This window comes from Lagopus leucura, unplaced genomic scaffold, assembly GCF_019238085.1.
Source record: "Lagopus leucura isolate 7727_CA_CO unplaced genomic scaffold, USGS_WTPT01 Super-Scaffold_100014, whole genome shotgun sequence".
NCBI lineage: Eukaryota > Metazoa > Chordata > Aves > Galliformes > Phasianidae > Lagopus > Lagopus leucura.
In genome coordinates, this window is record NW_024962268.1 from 8847818 (window position 1) to 8863429 (window position 15612).

Consider the following 15612-nt stretch of genomic DNA (forward strand, 5'->3'; position numbering starts at 1 on the left):
AGAAATATAGAAAAGAGTAGTTTGTGGGAGAGATTGTTTTTTTAGAATGCAAATGCAGCATCTTTCATCTGCTGTTACAGAACAGAGGAATCATCACCAGATGTAGAATTTGTACCACCTTTTTTTCCCCTAAAATTGAAAATTCAACTCAAAGCATTCTCAAATATTGGGATCAAATTCCAGCCGAATTTGTGTATCATGACATACTTTGTTCCTGAAATAAAGAAGGTGCATGTGGTACAGCTGAATGTACAAAGCTGAGCAGACTGGGAAGAAAGTTTAATCTTTCAGACTGACGCTCTGGAAAGGCCACAGACATGTAGTTGCTCAGGTAGTTTCTCTAAGCATTGCATTAAGTATAAGCACAGAGGAACAAACAGTTCCAGGTAACGGTCACGAACACAACTGTTCAGAGAGAATATTTTTTGATAGAAAATCCAGCTAGCTTATATGTATTTCAAACACCAAACAAACAGATCTAAATAAACAAACTACTGCAACAACAACAAAAATATACTAGTAAATTAGCTATGCTATAAAGACTAGAATGCTTGTGAACATGAACTTTTATCAAAATCAGAAAAGTGTCTGAAGGTTAATTCAGCAAGGCTTGCTAGCTCTCTAGCTGGTTGGTGCCAGGAGGCACTGCAGAAGCCAACTGTGTCTTGTGCTCCCATGTGATCCCAAGACATTTTCTGAGCACTAGTTTTTCATACAGCAATCAGTACAATACCAGAGTATGATAAGGCTTCTGTACTATCCATGCACAGAATTAGCTTGCTGCTAAAAGCATCAGTATAGATCATAACTTGGAAAATAGTTTGTGAAGTGACGGTTCAGCTGGCACTATGGAGCTCAGGAGTCTCTGACCAGAGGCATCTAAACTCTCAAAAATGCAATATGCTCTCTATGACAACTGTTGTATCTCATCAATTGGCCTAAATTTTGGTGAAAGAGGCCATTTGTGACTGGAATCCATGACAATCAATCTTATTTCTGTGCAGAGAGAGACAACAAATTAGTGAAAAGTCTGTGAGTACTTCAACAACTGTGAGGCTGTAAATAATTTTGGATATCTTGTCCCTAGGTTTTCAATTTAATGAACCAGACTTCTTGTATCACTAATATATTACTGATCCTTTCTCTTAGCAGAACTGTGTCAAATACTGCTTCTCCTCCAATGACTAACTCATAATCAGTGACTACTGGATAGGGATGAAGAATGATCCATTGGTTGTTTGAATTTTGATCCTTGATTAGGCTAGGATGGAATTTCCAAAATATTAAATAATAACATATCTCTTCTTGCATTTAAGAAAATTGCAGTTCTGTCTCAGAATCAGTTGTAATTGAATTACATTGACACATGCTTCAGTTGGAGACTCTGTGCTATGTAACAGTGCAAAGCATAATTTCAAGTAAAATGAAAATTCTACTCCTGTTGGTTTCCACAGAACTCAAGCTAAATTTTCATCATGCTTGAGGAAGGAATAGTAAGTTACTTCCAAGAAGCCCTTCTGTCTTTCATATTCCTCTGCAACAGCCAGGTTTCACCCTAAGAAGGTGAAGTATCGAGAGCTCATGATGCTTGTCATCTGAATCTGACCAAAATTTATAGCAGAAAACTCAATATTGCTGAAACATGGCTTCAAAAGCCAACCTATTCCACTGGTTGGAAAATCAAAACTTGTTTTTCCAACAGTAGGTAAACCTGACTGTTGAGAAGAGTTCTCCTTGAACATCCAGAAATGTCAAATTTCAGAGGAAGGGAGGGTAAGATAAATCTGGTTGGATGGGACATAAGCAGGTCCCAGCCCAGCCTCCTCAAAGCAGTGTCAGCTGAGAGGTCAAAGCAGATTGCTCAGGATTTTATCTAGTTTTGTCTTGAAAGCCTCCAAGGATTTGATGTGAACACATTAAAAGTTAATCTGAATAATTCTGAATTCTATGGCAACGTCAATACAAAGAACCTAGGAGTTCTTACGTAGTCATTAGGCCCTGCATTTCTGCTTCAGGTGAGCCCTTTCTCGTAACATGTGGCAGTCAGTCAGTGTTACTCTGGCAGCTGCTTCCCCCAACCTCCCCATCCCATACAGAAGATCAAGTATGTCAGAGGCTAGAGGTTTTACTTGTCACAGCGCAAAGGTGAATATTTGCACTTGTAGCAGTGCTGCATGATCCAGAACATGCCCAAGCTCTTTTGTGTTGATATTCTTCATTCACTTTACCTTGCCTGAGGATGTAATGTCTCAGGCATATAATACAACTTAAAGCTTTTCTAAATAAATGAGGGCTGCTGTTGATTGCTGTCTCAAGGATGTTCTGCTCACTTTTCTCCAGTATATATAAATGAACATAACAAGCACGAGGAAGGAAACTGGCCACCACCTCATGTAAAGCACCCTTGGTGTCCTATCACTTCTTTTATCTAAGCAGCCAGTACCCAGTGGGTGAAAAGGTGTCACTGAAAGTTCCCCAGCACAGTTGCCAACATGCTGCCTTAGACACGGGAGAGAAAAGTACTGCTCTGTAGGAGGCCGGTTTATGGTATGTGTAACACGTGCCTCTTCTGCCTGACTGCTCATCAGCTCCACAGAGGACAATACTTTCTCTTCGTGAAATTCAGCAAGTAAAAGTTCAGCCTCCATGTCTACTAGGAAAATAGGTGTTTAAAGAAGCTTGTTAAGAGGACGTAAGTTCTAAAATCCTAGAATGAAGACAGATCATTTAAGTTAGGCAGCCAATGTTGCCCCCTGGTGGCCATTCCGTTTTGCGTGTGTCTCTATATGCCTTGCTTGAAAGTCGTTTTCACCATGTAGAAGTTAATATCAGTTATTTAACCAGTTAAAAAAACAAACAAACAAAAAAAAAAAAAAAAAAAAAAAAAACCCACAACACAAAACAAACAAAAAGAAAGAGAAAAAACAACCAAGTGTCCATTTTCCTCAGTGTCTTTCAGGAGTTTATATGAATAACCTTTGAAAACAGGAGTGTGTACAGAGGGATTTTCAGTACCTTCTGTTACTTTCATTTTCTAATTTGTCTTCCTATTTTTTTATTTTTATTTTTATTTTTATTTTTATTTCTTTATTGCAGACAGTTAGGGAAACGTCAGTCTTGTCTTAAAGCCCGTCTGCTAGGAACAATAAAACAGTTAATTCCACAATTATGCAGTTTAGCTTAAAAATGTCACTGTGACAGAAATAAAGGTGTTGCATGAAGCACTATGTACTGGACATAGATGTGCCACCAATTACCATTTTAAAACTTTAGAATATGACTATTTTTATTAAATTGATTGAAACAGAATTTGTTTGTTGTACTTTATTATGCCTTTTTGTGTGTGTGTCTGTGTACTTCACAGCTTTTCCTGATTTTAGAGATACATTCATTTTAACTTAGGAAATGATAACTATTTCTTATTATTCCTAAAGTTATTTTCAAAATATTGCCAATCTGTGATAGTTCTGATGAAAAATATTTCCTCATCAAAGAAAAAATGAGGTCAAACTAAAGCTCATTGACATCAGCAACACATCTACATTAGGTCTGAGTGAAATTAGTAACCAGTATGGTGATGGCTGTCCCAGTGACTGAATGGGACATACAGCTCCTGAAAGCTTAAGCATGCAGGTTTGACAGCAATGTGACAAGACAGTTTTTGGCTATGAACAACTGATTGTGATGGATTTGGCTTTCTTAGGGGTAATATCTGAACAGTGTTCAATATCTAACACTGGTGGAAAGAAAAAAGAGCTGGTCAGACCTCTTCTGCTAGGGCAGAAACTACCAGGGTATCTGCATGTTGGAATGAGAAAATGAGTAAAGTTTCAAAAGGAGCTTAACAAACAAAAATGTAAGCATAGTAGCTAGTTAGCCAGGATGAAGTATCTAATATCTCTGAGAATCTGCACTGAACACCCATACCCATATCCAGTTGGAATCTCAAAGGAATGGCAGGTAGCTTGAGGTCCAGGAAGGCTGAAGGTCTGCTCCTTCTAACTTCTACAGTTTCCAAGCACATGATGTGTAACATACTGAGCCCAGACTTACTCAGGCAGTATGCTCAAGGAAGTGTTCCTTATAAATGATCTAGACAGAATGACTGATTGGCTCTTTAAAGTAATATTTCTAAATACATTTTTGGTCAGGAGAAAATATAAAATACCTTGGCCGCTGCCCTAAGTATTCAACTACAAAATTTGAAACCGATGATGCAAGTCACATGGCACTAGCTGAAGTAAGTATAATGAGAAACAGTAAAAAGAAAAGAGAAACTAATAGCCATCCTGCATGCAAGAGCCAGAAGCTAAAAAACAGATTACTCTTTCAAACTATTAATATCCCCATCTTCGTACATATACTCAACTAGATGCTAATGTAGAATAAAAGGTTTTTCTCCCAAATAAATTACTAAGACAGTATAAATAAAGGCATATAGACCATTCATAAATACTCTGTTGGCAACAGAATGCGCTGGAGCTGCCTTTGCTGGTAGCCGCATTAACAGCCACAGTTGGGTTGCTGTGGTGGAGGGCTGTCCTTTAGTCGTGTGTTCTGCTTGCCAGCAGTGATGTTGGGATCTGTCTCCAGACTTTCGGACATTTTGTCACAGATGATATCCACAAGTCGCTCAAATGTCTGCTTGACATTAATGTTGTCCTTGGCACTTGTTTCAAAAAATTCAAAACCTAAGAAAATAAACAACACGTGTATGTTTGATACATATTTGAGAATCTCCAAGCAGTGTACAGACTTCTCAGCACAGATGTGTGTGCGATAAACAGAAAGTAAATATGTGAGAGCACACACATAAATGAGTGATATTGCAAAAGCAGTTAAAATTATAACACAATCAGGGCAACTACATTAGTGTCATTTGCTTCATAACAAGTCAGATAAAATACAGACTAGACCAAATACATTCCCTTAAACAAATTATACTTTGAAACAGTTTCATATAAAAACTGACACCAATTTGAGAATCCTATTAAACTAGAAATGCCTTATATATTCAGCCATTGTGAAGGTATAATCTACTGCTGTATCTCTAGCTATTATGCTTCTCTGAGCATTATTCAGCTGGAAAAAGCCATTTGCATCATTTCATTAACCTCATGCCAAAATAGACAATTATATTTGGAAACAAGCAGGTAAAAAAGCAAACAAGGCAAGGAAAGCTTTCTGCAGTTTGTCTCCTTGTAGGTAAATCTGTGGCGAAAAATCTGTGTCCATGTCTGGAGCCCCCAATACAAGAAAGATAGAGATATGTTGGAGAGGCTCCAGAGGAGAGCCGCAAAGATGATCAGGGGATCAGGGGACTGGAGCATCTACACTGCAAAGACAGGCTGAGGGAGCTGGGCTTGTTCAGCCTGGAGAAGAGAAGGCTGTGGGGTGTTCTATTGCAGCCTTTCAGTACCTAAAGGCAGCCTATAAACAGGAGGGGAGTCAACTCTTTGAAAGGGTAGATAACAGCAGGACAAGGGGAAATGGTTTTAAGTTGAGGGAGAGAAGATTTAGGTTGGATGTCAGGGGGAGGTTGCCTGCAGAGAGTGGTGAGGTGCTGGAACAGGCTGCCCAGAGAGGTTGTGGATGGCCTGTCCCTGGTGGTGTTTAAGGCCAGATTGGATGGGGCCCTGGACAGGCTGGTCTGGTATTAAATGGGGAGGTTGGTGGCCCTGCCTGTGGCAGGGGGCTTGGAGATTCACGATCCTGGAGTTTCCTTCCAACCCTGGTCATTCTGTGATTCTGTGATTCTGTGAAAAACTGGACCACCACGTATAACCAATAAACAAACACTGTTTTTTCTTTTAATTCATTTATGGAGAAAGACTTTTTATCAGTCCATTCCCAATGATTACCTCAAAGGCAATGAGAACTACTGTTAATACAGGAGCCTATATGGAGCAGAACTAGCTTTCCTAAGCTCCCTTTTCTGCCCTGGTTTGTCCCATGTCTTATTTCCCATGTCTGTTCCCTGCCAGGTTTGCAATTTGCTGTTCTGCCTGCAATACAGGAAGTTTCTATCAATGTCAGGTCTTCTCAATTCTTTCTCTCCAATTCCTTTTTTCTGTTTGTTTGTTTGCTTGCTTATTAGTTTACTATGCCTCTTTCTTCCCCCTTGCAGACTATGTTACATATTTTTCTCATATTTGTCTCATTGCTGACTTGAGGGTTTCTTAGAAATTTAGAAGTTTCTACTTCTGTCTTTCCATTGCTCAAGGTTTCAGTAATAAGAGAGTTTACAAAACATCTATTCCACTAGTAATCTTACAGAAGTTACTTCACTTTTGTACATCTATTTTGATTCTTTTTAATCAATGCCGAAAAGCAGTGTGCCCCTACTGCTTAATGTTTAATCAGGAAATATCAGTCACTTCAACTCCTGAGAGAAATGCAAGAAACAGATTTATTATTTTTGTTGTGTCAAGCTAATCTTCTATTTCCAAAGGCTATTTGAAACTAAAATTGAACTGCTCAGATAGTATCTGAACAGGATGTAATGCATATGTGCACAGTCCTATAACTGCTTGGCATGTAGTTTTCGCATACCTAGAGATAAAGCAGGTAGTTATATCCAGCGTGGCATGATAACCCAGTATGTGCAAATAGCCAATACAAAAAGTTAACTCTATGTTCTAAGCATTCTTCATATTTTTAATTTATGTTAAGTGCCTTGTGCTAAGAAGTCAGAAAGTTAAATTACTTAGATGTATAGGAGCTAAATGCAGGCCAATGTTGGTGCTCATAGGTAGTTTAAATAACAAACTCTTGCACATACAAACATCATAAAAGGATTTAGTCATGTAATGGTAATATCAGCAAGAAATATAATCTCACAAACATGAGCTTTTTTTCCAAGCACATTAGCTTGAAAAATTTTCTTTCCCACATTTCTCTTGAATGCAGGAAAATTGTGATAAAAGACCAGTTATGGAAATCATATACTGGGAGGTGATTTTAATCTAAGTCTCAAACCAATTGTTTGGTTGCTATAGATTAGCAACCTTCTTCTAATGCAGAAGAAAAATGTGGAAAGCCAGTGTAGCCTTATTTGCTGATGGCTTCAGTGCTTCTATGGCGTTCCATGCAGGAGAAAACTGTTCAGATCTATTGGGAGCTGCTTGGTGAAAAGGAGGTCTTCCACATTTCCACTGCTCTGTGTCAAAACATGGCTGTGGCTCTGTGATGGAACAGTGCAGTCAGATCTTCCCACAGCTGCTGCCATCTGCTGCACAGGAAGCAGGAGGAGAGTAGCTGTTCTTATGAGGTTTGATTTGATTTCAAAGATATATACGTGCTACAATCCCAGAGGATGACTGCAGGCCATTATTTCACTCAGACTCTGAGAGCAACCTGACCTGTCTTGGTCAGGGAAGGTGCTTGCTGTGCTTGTGCAAGCTGAATCTGGACCATGGGCATAACTTCAATAAAATGGCATGAAATCTGGAGTCTTGAACCTTGGCTTCTGGGACCATCACATTATATTTACAGTACAAATAAGCCACAGCTGTGACAGAATATCATTATTACTGCCAAGATAACAGCTCTCTCTCCTGATCATCAACCAGCTCCATCACATCCCATGGTCTCATGGGTAATGTGTCAGAATTTGTGCCCATTGCATGTTTCTCCTCTTTTCAAATAAATAGAAAGAGATGAAACTGAGTATGAAATGAAAAGAGGGGAAAAATGCCTTGTAATCTGTCTAACCCCCAGCAAGGGTGTTGCTTTGATATTTATTACATTCCCTGCCAGCTCCAACACCTTTCAAGCAGAAAAAAAACCTACACTTTACTGTATGAGTAACAGTGATCTGACGTGTGGAAAAGAGATAGCATAAGCAGTATGCCCTCACTATTTGATGCAATGTAAACTGAAAGAGGAGAGAGAAGTATACAGGCAGGACAGTAGGGCAGAAGGGCTGACGGACAACTAGAGGATGCCTGAGAACTGCAACACCAAGGCCTCTGAAATGACAGAAAGAATGAGTCTTTAAGCTGAGCGGTTTTTAAAGGCAGTAACACAGAATAGCTGGCACAAGAGATGATCATAAAATGGCAGGTGATGCAGCTAGACAAGTGATCTGGGCAGTGGAAACAGAAATTGGAAGAAAAAGAGTCACAAAGATCATACAGGAGATTGATGTCAGAAAATACTGTAACAGAGAGATGATGAAGACAACAGGTCCACTACCACAGTGAGGGTGCTCTGCATTACACTGAAAAGTGGAAACCCTCTTTTTCGGAGTAATATAGGGACTTTTGGCATGTTCAAGCACAAATATATTTAATATTTATTCAAAGAAAACACAACAGCTGTGGAGAAATCTGTGGAATTGAGTTATGGTTTTGTTACAAGAAGAAAATTATAGTTACAGTAGCGGTACGGTTGGGTATGAGGCAATGCCTGTGTATACATAGCCTCTGTCTACTTTTTCATTTCCTTTGTGATTCAGAACCTTCCCATCTTGACCATGCAAAGATGAGATGATGCACAGACTTGAGACAATGTTCTGACTTATGAAAAGGTGACTGAATTCCCACCTGTATCCACAACAAAGTACTGAACGTATTCTGTATCTGATCTCTACGGATACAAATTTCAGTCATTCAGGAGCTGGTTCCTTCAAGCAACCCTGCATACAGACCAGTTGATAGCCACTATTTCTATATTTATATATGTTGATAACTACTCTGAATGGTGAAAATGGACAATCCAGTAGGCCCCTCATAAATATTTCCTGCTGTAGAATGGATTCAGTCGCACACAGGTAAGGTAATTGTAGATGTTCTGTGAAAACTGTGCTTGCAGATGCAGAAAGGGTCACACAGAACAGTCTTTTGTAGTCAGTTAAAAGATGTTTAGTGTACATTTTAAAATAATCACTTTCAACTTATTGGCATGTATTGGAGAGCAGCCTTAGAACCAGCTGAATGTACAAGAACTCATCAGAACAACAGTTCAGAGAGACTCATCTAACACAGCTGAAGAAATTCCTCTATGGCTTAGGACTGGGGCCAGTTTTCTTTATTATCTTTATCAGTGATCTGGATGAATCAGTCCCCACTCACTAAGTTTGCAGATAACACCAACTTAGGGAAGAACACTGATCTGCTTGAGGGTAGGAAGGATCTGCAGAGGAATCTGACTGGGCTGCATGGATGGGATGCATCCAGCTCTCTAAGCGAAAGCTAAATGCTGAGTGCGGCACTTGCATAGTGGTAGTGTAGGCTTAGGGGAGTTTGGCAGGAATGTTGCCCAGCAGAAAATGACCTGGTAGTGCTAGTTGACAGCTGGCTGAACAGGAGCCAGCTGTGCAGCCAGCTGCCCAAGAAGGCCAGTGGTCTCCTGACCTGTATCAGAAATCGTGTGGTCAGGAGGCCTGGAAAAGTGATTGTTCTTCTGCCCTCAGCCCTGTGATACAGAATGTATCTCAAGTACTGTGTCCTGCTCTGGACTTCACACTATAAATAGGATGTAGAGGTGCAGGAACCCATTCAGAGAAGAGCAACAGAACTATTAAAGGGACTGGAAAGCAACTATGAGCGGCAGCTGAGGGAACTGTAGTTGTCTGGTCTGGTGAAAAGGAGGGGAGACCTCACCGCTCTCCACAGCTACCAGAAGGGAGGCTATAGCAAGGTGGGTGTTGGTCTTTCTCTCAAGTGAGAAGTGACAGAACATGAAATGGCCTCAAATAGATCTAAGGAAGATTTAGGTTGAATATCAAGAAGAATTTATTCACAAAAAGGCTTCTAAGACATTACAATAGTCTGCACAGGGATGCAGTGGACTTGCCATCCATGGAGGCATTCAAGACCTCTGGAAGTGAAACTCTGGAAAATATTTTAGTGGTGGACTTGATAGTGTTAGCAGGATGGTTGGACTTGCTGATCTAAAGGGTCTTTTTCAACCTACGTTATTCTAGGATCCTTGCAACAGTTTCCTGACCATACTGTGCAAGCAATTAAATTCCCCATGTGTGTATTACCTTATGCAAGTGACTTTATTTATTTCTTTTTAACAGAAGTTCTATCCATGAATGTCGTGGAACAGTTTCAGCAAGATAGGGGGTATTTTTCTAGCAGAGAGTGTGAAAAAATACATCATGTAAGAACTCCTTACTTGCGATTGTTTTCCATTTTGTTCTGGAATAGTTTGCAGAGTTTTTTCCTGGTGATCTCTGCTCTCTTCCTGACTCATTTTGAAAATGCTTCACTGTTTCTAAGCAAATGCTTAGAGACTGTGAGTTCCTAAAATGTTGGTGCATGATGCCCTCGGATCTATATGCCTTTTAGTACTGTCTTCAGGATTTTTTTTTTACAGCTTATTATTAACTGAGAAGAAAAGCTTTTTGTGTGATCGTGAAACTGAAGTGAGGCAACTCCATGGCAATGCTGAGGGCAGCAGAGCTCAAAGAACGCTGTGGTCCTACCACCCATGACGATCTGCACTGTAGAACTGGATGAGATCAGGCAAAGCATGTTACAGGGAAGACTGAAAAAGCCCAAGTCGTACATAGGTACGTTAGGCAGAATGGAAATGAAAATGAGAAAATACAAAATATCAAAGCACCTTCTGAGCATATGAACATTACGTGTGGAAGATGAATGAGGGTACATCTTTTAAATCTCTTTTCTGTTGTTTCACTCACTGCTGTCCTTCCACGACTCTGTCTCTTCCCTTTATACTCTTTACCCCCTAGCACTGACTCAGAGGCAGCTGGCATGCTGCAGATATAGTGGCTGATCAGCACACTGGTATGCTACTGTTGCAATCCTGGTGATTGTAGTACATATAGAATAGTTTCATTAGCACGTCTGAAGCACATGAACAGTCTAATTTATTTTGTTCTCTCTTTGCCTTGTATGTGTACTGGCTCTGCAGAGGCTCCTTCATCATCTCTCATTAGCACTTGTTTATGCCTGCTTTCAAAAAATGAGGAAGAAAAAGATCTCCATGCAAAAGAAAGAACATTGTGCACACTCTCATATTCCTGAAAAAATGTGACATCAAGAGGACAGGCTAACTAGCAAACTTCAGCCACAACACAGATAAGAGTTATGGTAATGTTTTACCAGTTGATCAGAAAGACCTTCTGGTTTCAGAGTGTCTGTCCATAACAAAGACAGTTTTATTTATCCTCCCTGATGTTGTGCTATGTTTAACAGATATCTTCAAGGCTGCATTTCCCTTATAGCTATCCTTCCTTCTAAGCAAGGTTGAACTGTGCTCTTTAGTACTGCTCTTTCCAGTTCAACCTAGTACTCTGAGGAGCAGTGTGACAGTGCAATGTCTGAGTAAGAACTGACTGCAGGAAGCTGCTTCCTTTGTAACACAGTGGTGTACAATTGGCAAAGCCCAGGAAACTGTGGGAATTAGTCATTTAATGAAGTCATAGTGCATAAAGTAGAGGAGCCAATGCCTAGTTTTCCTGGATCTGCATCCTGTGGTCAGTTCTAAGGGGCACTGGCAGGCACATCTTCAATCCTGCTGAGAATAGTACCTAATAAGTTTTGCATTCATAGTGTAGGCTGTGAGTCAATCCAACTGCTCAGCTGTCTGCTTGCTCAGAACCACACAGGTCTTAGAAACTTCTAGCCCTCTCTCAAATAGCAACACAGAGAGACAGGCATATGTGGCATCATTGTAAATGTCATCTCTTCTGGGGAACCAAACTGAAAGAAAATGATCACCACTTTTCTTCAAAACATTGCCTGCAACTGCAAGTTATCTAAAATACCTGCCTACATTGTGCTCTGCTTTGCAGGCCTAGTGGATGGGACCTGTGCTCTCCAAACAAGACTGTGGGCTAGACTATGTGAAGAAAAGTATTAAAACAATATTAAGCCCCAAACTGGCCTTTGTTATTTCCATTTCAGCAATTATCAGTGCTTTAGCATAATTCTGATTAGAACCACTATAAGCATTGTTAACAGAAATGCTGTGGCATTTGCTCATCCTTTAAGGTGGCCAAACAAAAAATTAAATAAATAAATAAGCTAAAGGATGACTAAAGTAAATTTGTAGCAAATTTTTTTTTTTTGTTTGATTGTTGACTTGATTGACTGTTGGTGAGCAAACATAATATCTTGCTTCTCTTTGTCATTAACTCTCCTGAAATACATCATGGAGTCTCGTAAAGGAAAATGAGGTTGGCATTTTCTCTCTGTAGAAAAACATCCTGGGACAGGTGCTTTTGAGCTTTTAATTGCTCTGCTAGTGCTCCTTGTGTACTGTAACTTAACAGAAGACTGGAGGTTTTCAGTGCTGTCAGTCTGTCTCCTTCTGGCACTAACATTTGCCTTTTACAAAGAGCTAAAAAACAGTGAAGGGGGGAAATATGAAAGAGGCATATTCCTGCATAACCCAATTATTTTCATTTTTAATACAAAGTTGGGCAAGACCGTATGTCCACTGAGGTCCTTGAAGCTGTCGATGACCCTGCCTTCTGTAACCAGCTTCCAGCCAGCCATAGAGGCAAAAGTGAACTTGTCAGTATACTAAGCCACGTGATGAGGTTTCAAGTCCTACTTGACTCCCAATTTACATTCCAAAATTATAGTCCTAAAAATGCCTTTTCAGTTGCATTTCCCTCATAGCTATCCTTCCTTCTGCCTAAATCACATCTGCCTAATAGTGCTGATACTCAGTGGTCACAGCAAGTAGAGGTCCACCCCAGTCCCAACACAAGACCCAGTGGCTTGTGCTCATGCTGTGAGGATTCAAAATAGATCATGTCCCTGCCACCTCTCAGCAGTGGACTTGGTCTTGCAGGCTTGGTAAGATCACACAGAAAGGCTGGATGCTGAGTTACAGACCATGTAAGAATAAAGCACTGACAAGTGCTCTGCTTTTGTTTTTTTCTGGGATTCTAAATGAATTTAAATCGAAGAAATCCAATTACATTCAAATCAGGTCTCTTGCACTCCTCATGCCCATGCCAAGATCAATATGAAAATAAAAAGAGGTAAGGTGGGCTGAGTTTGGCTTGAAATGAGAAATTCTCTGTTTTTCTTTTTTTCTTTTTTTTTTTTTTTTTTTTTTGTAGGGTTTATTTTTAAACTAGTGGGAATCAAGAAGAGCAAAGAAAGAAAAGGATGAAAATAAAGACAAGAAGGAATAAATAGTTCAGATGACATGACAGAAGAATGAATGAAGAAAGGAGGAAAAAAAACAAATTTGCAAGACAGTGTGTTTAGAAGTCAACACTTTTGACTTTAGTTAAATCGAAGGGATTAAATTTTTGTAAGTGACAAGCACAGTCTGTGGAGGCACACTGAATTCAATGAGGAATGGCTTCAGCCTGCCCTTTCAGAAGGAAATGCAAGATCTCACCTAGAAAGGACCGATTTCATTTTGTTTTTTTACAATGTTTGGTGGCTTCTGGGGGAGACTGTGCCAGGATACATTTACAAAGCGGGCAAGTGCACTCCAGGGCATGGTCAGAAGTACTGGCTGCCCAAGCCATGAGGGCTCTGGGTGTCAGCAATAAAGAAACATGGAGGCACAAAAAAATTGCTTGAAATAATGCTTTCTCGAAAGCTGTTCAATAGAGCTCACAGCCTGAACTGTATTTTAGCAGGACATCACACCAGGTAATTAACAGGGGTCCCCTGTAGACAATGTTTCTAGCATACAATATTTTTATTTCCCAAATACTTAACCAGCCTAAACCAAAAAGCTGGGATAGGACCAAGAGGATCAAGATGGACAGACATTTGGGGCAGGCTATGAAATATTTCCCTATTGTCTTGTGCTTCGTGAGCACAACATGGCTTGGGCAGGTTGGTCTGCACTTCTGCATCAATCTTAGGAGCTGTGGCCTTGAGGATATAATGTGCATTCTAATGGCAGAACTTCTAATTAAAAGCTAATGAATGTTTAAAATGCTAATGAATGTTTAAATAATTTGTAACATACATATAGCAAGTATGAATTGTATAGAAGCAAACACATAACCACAGGCAAGAACACATACATACAAAATTATCTACCCACTCTGCAGGCATAGCAATGAGGCATAAGTAAATGGAGAAACCGTATGTTGAACTACATATGCAATCATTCATTTGCATGTGCAGCTACTCAGTGTCTATTCAAAGCTCTGCACACAACTCTGCTTGCTAAACCTTTGCCAGAATGTAGATCACAATATATCTTACTGATTACAAATAAAAAGAACCAAGAAAATCATGCCACCTGTGAGTCATTCTTTTTATTTCTGTTCTCACAAGTGTCAATAAACTTTTATGAACCTTTTATGAAGGTATGAAGCTTTGAACTCAGCTGAGATGCATGAGATCAATTTTCAGAAAAGCTGTGTGAATACTGCAGCTGGTAAATGTGCGTACATTCACAAGGTTTTCAAGAAAATTTCAAACTTTTCTCACTAAAATACTTCAAGCACATAGGTGTTGACTGCTTGCCCTTTTATAAAAGCCCCTTCCCAGTGCACCTACGTCTGGCCATTACCATAGATGATGTTGTCAGCAGCTTGAAGCTATGACCTTTGGTGACAGAGTCCAGTAATGACTATATTTCATTAACAAAAAGCAGTAAAATATGTAAATGAAAATAAGACAAATTTTTTTTGGTCACCAACATTCTGTTCATTTTCCTTCAAGGGCAGATTTGATTAGAAAATTTATCTTCAATTCTTAGACAATTCTTAGAAATTCAGTTTTGTTAATTCCCTGTATCTCTTCTGAACTCCCATTACTGCAAGGGAGCTGCGTGGATAGAGATATGAGGCTAGTTTTGCCAGGCAGTAGCAGGTTACTGAGACCTAGCATCAGTTTGAGAGTTACACTTAAGAAATAAACCAGTACTGACTGATAGTTAAAGAAATGATTGATTATACCTCTTTAATACAATTGAAGGTCACACTTTTCATGGAGCTCAGCAACCACAAAGAGGTCCAATTTTCTAACAGAAATTGAGGTCATTAACTGTGTTTTCCAGGGCATTAAACACCCACTTTTTCTTTTCTTGTGTTGACCTTCTAAAAACCTGGCCCAAAATGCACATGTCGATTCTTGAGGTGACTTCAATAAACCAGGGTTCAAAATAAAACCTCACTTGAGAACAGTTTCCTAGCCTGTTCTTTGTATAGGACTTACATATATTATGCTTGCTTATAGTTGTGGTTGTTGTTAATAGTATGGACCATGCCATACAAAGGGCTCAGAGTCTTAAAAAGTCTTGCTAGATAACAATATATATATATATATATATATAGGTTTTTGTTTGTTTGTTTGTTTTTATTTTTTAAACTTGCCTTCAGGAATGGTTATCAGCTCACAGATAGAGGAAGAAAAGAAAGTCCCAAATATGTGGGACAAGTCAGAGCCCTTCAGACTGGTGAGAATGCTTCTGTGTAATTCAGTGAAACTCATTCTGTTTTCCCTGACCTCATCTCCCTCAGTCATTGGACAGATTTAAGAAGTGATAACAGCTGTACAGAAAAAATATATACATTTTTGTGTGCAGCCTGAGTACAGAAGGTGACATACTGGATCAAAGATACAGTTTATCAAGCATGCCCTTGAGATAGCCCCAGGACATGAATCCAAGAAAGGAAAACCCTAGAGTAGATAAAGGCGGGACTAC

At 39.6% G+C, this 15612-nt stretch overlaps 1 protein-coding gene across 2 annotated transcripts in view; it reads right to left on the reverse strand.

The window, feature by feature from the left end:
• Window positions 1-4496: 4496 nt before the first annotated feature.
• RAB3C (RAB3C, member RAS oncogene family) overlaps window positions 4497-15612 on the reverse strand; it is a 128929-nt gene continuing 117813 nt past the window's right edge. For both annotated transcript variants that reach the window (XM_042875414.1, XM_042875413.1), the window contains exon 5: window positions 4497-4691. In XM_042875414.1, the coding sequence (XP_042731348.1) occupies window positions 4504-4691 (188 nt within the window). In that variant the 3' untranslated portion in view covers window positions 4497-4503. The remainder of the gene's footprint in view (window positions 4692-15612) is intronic.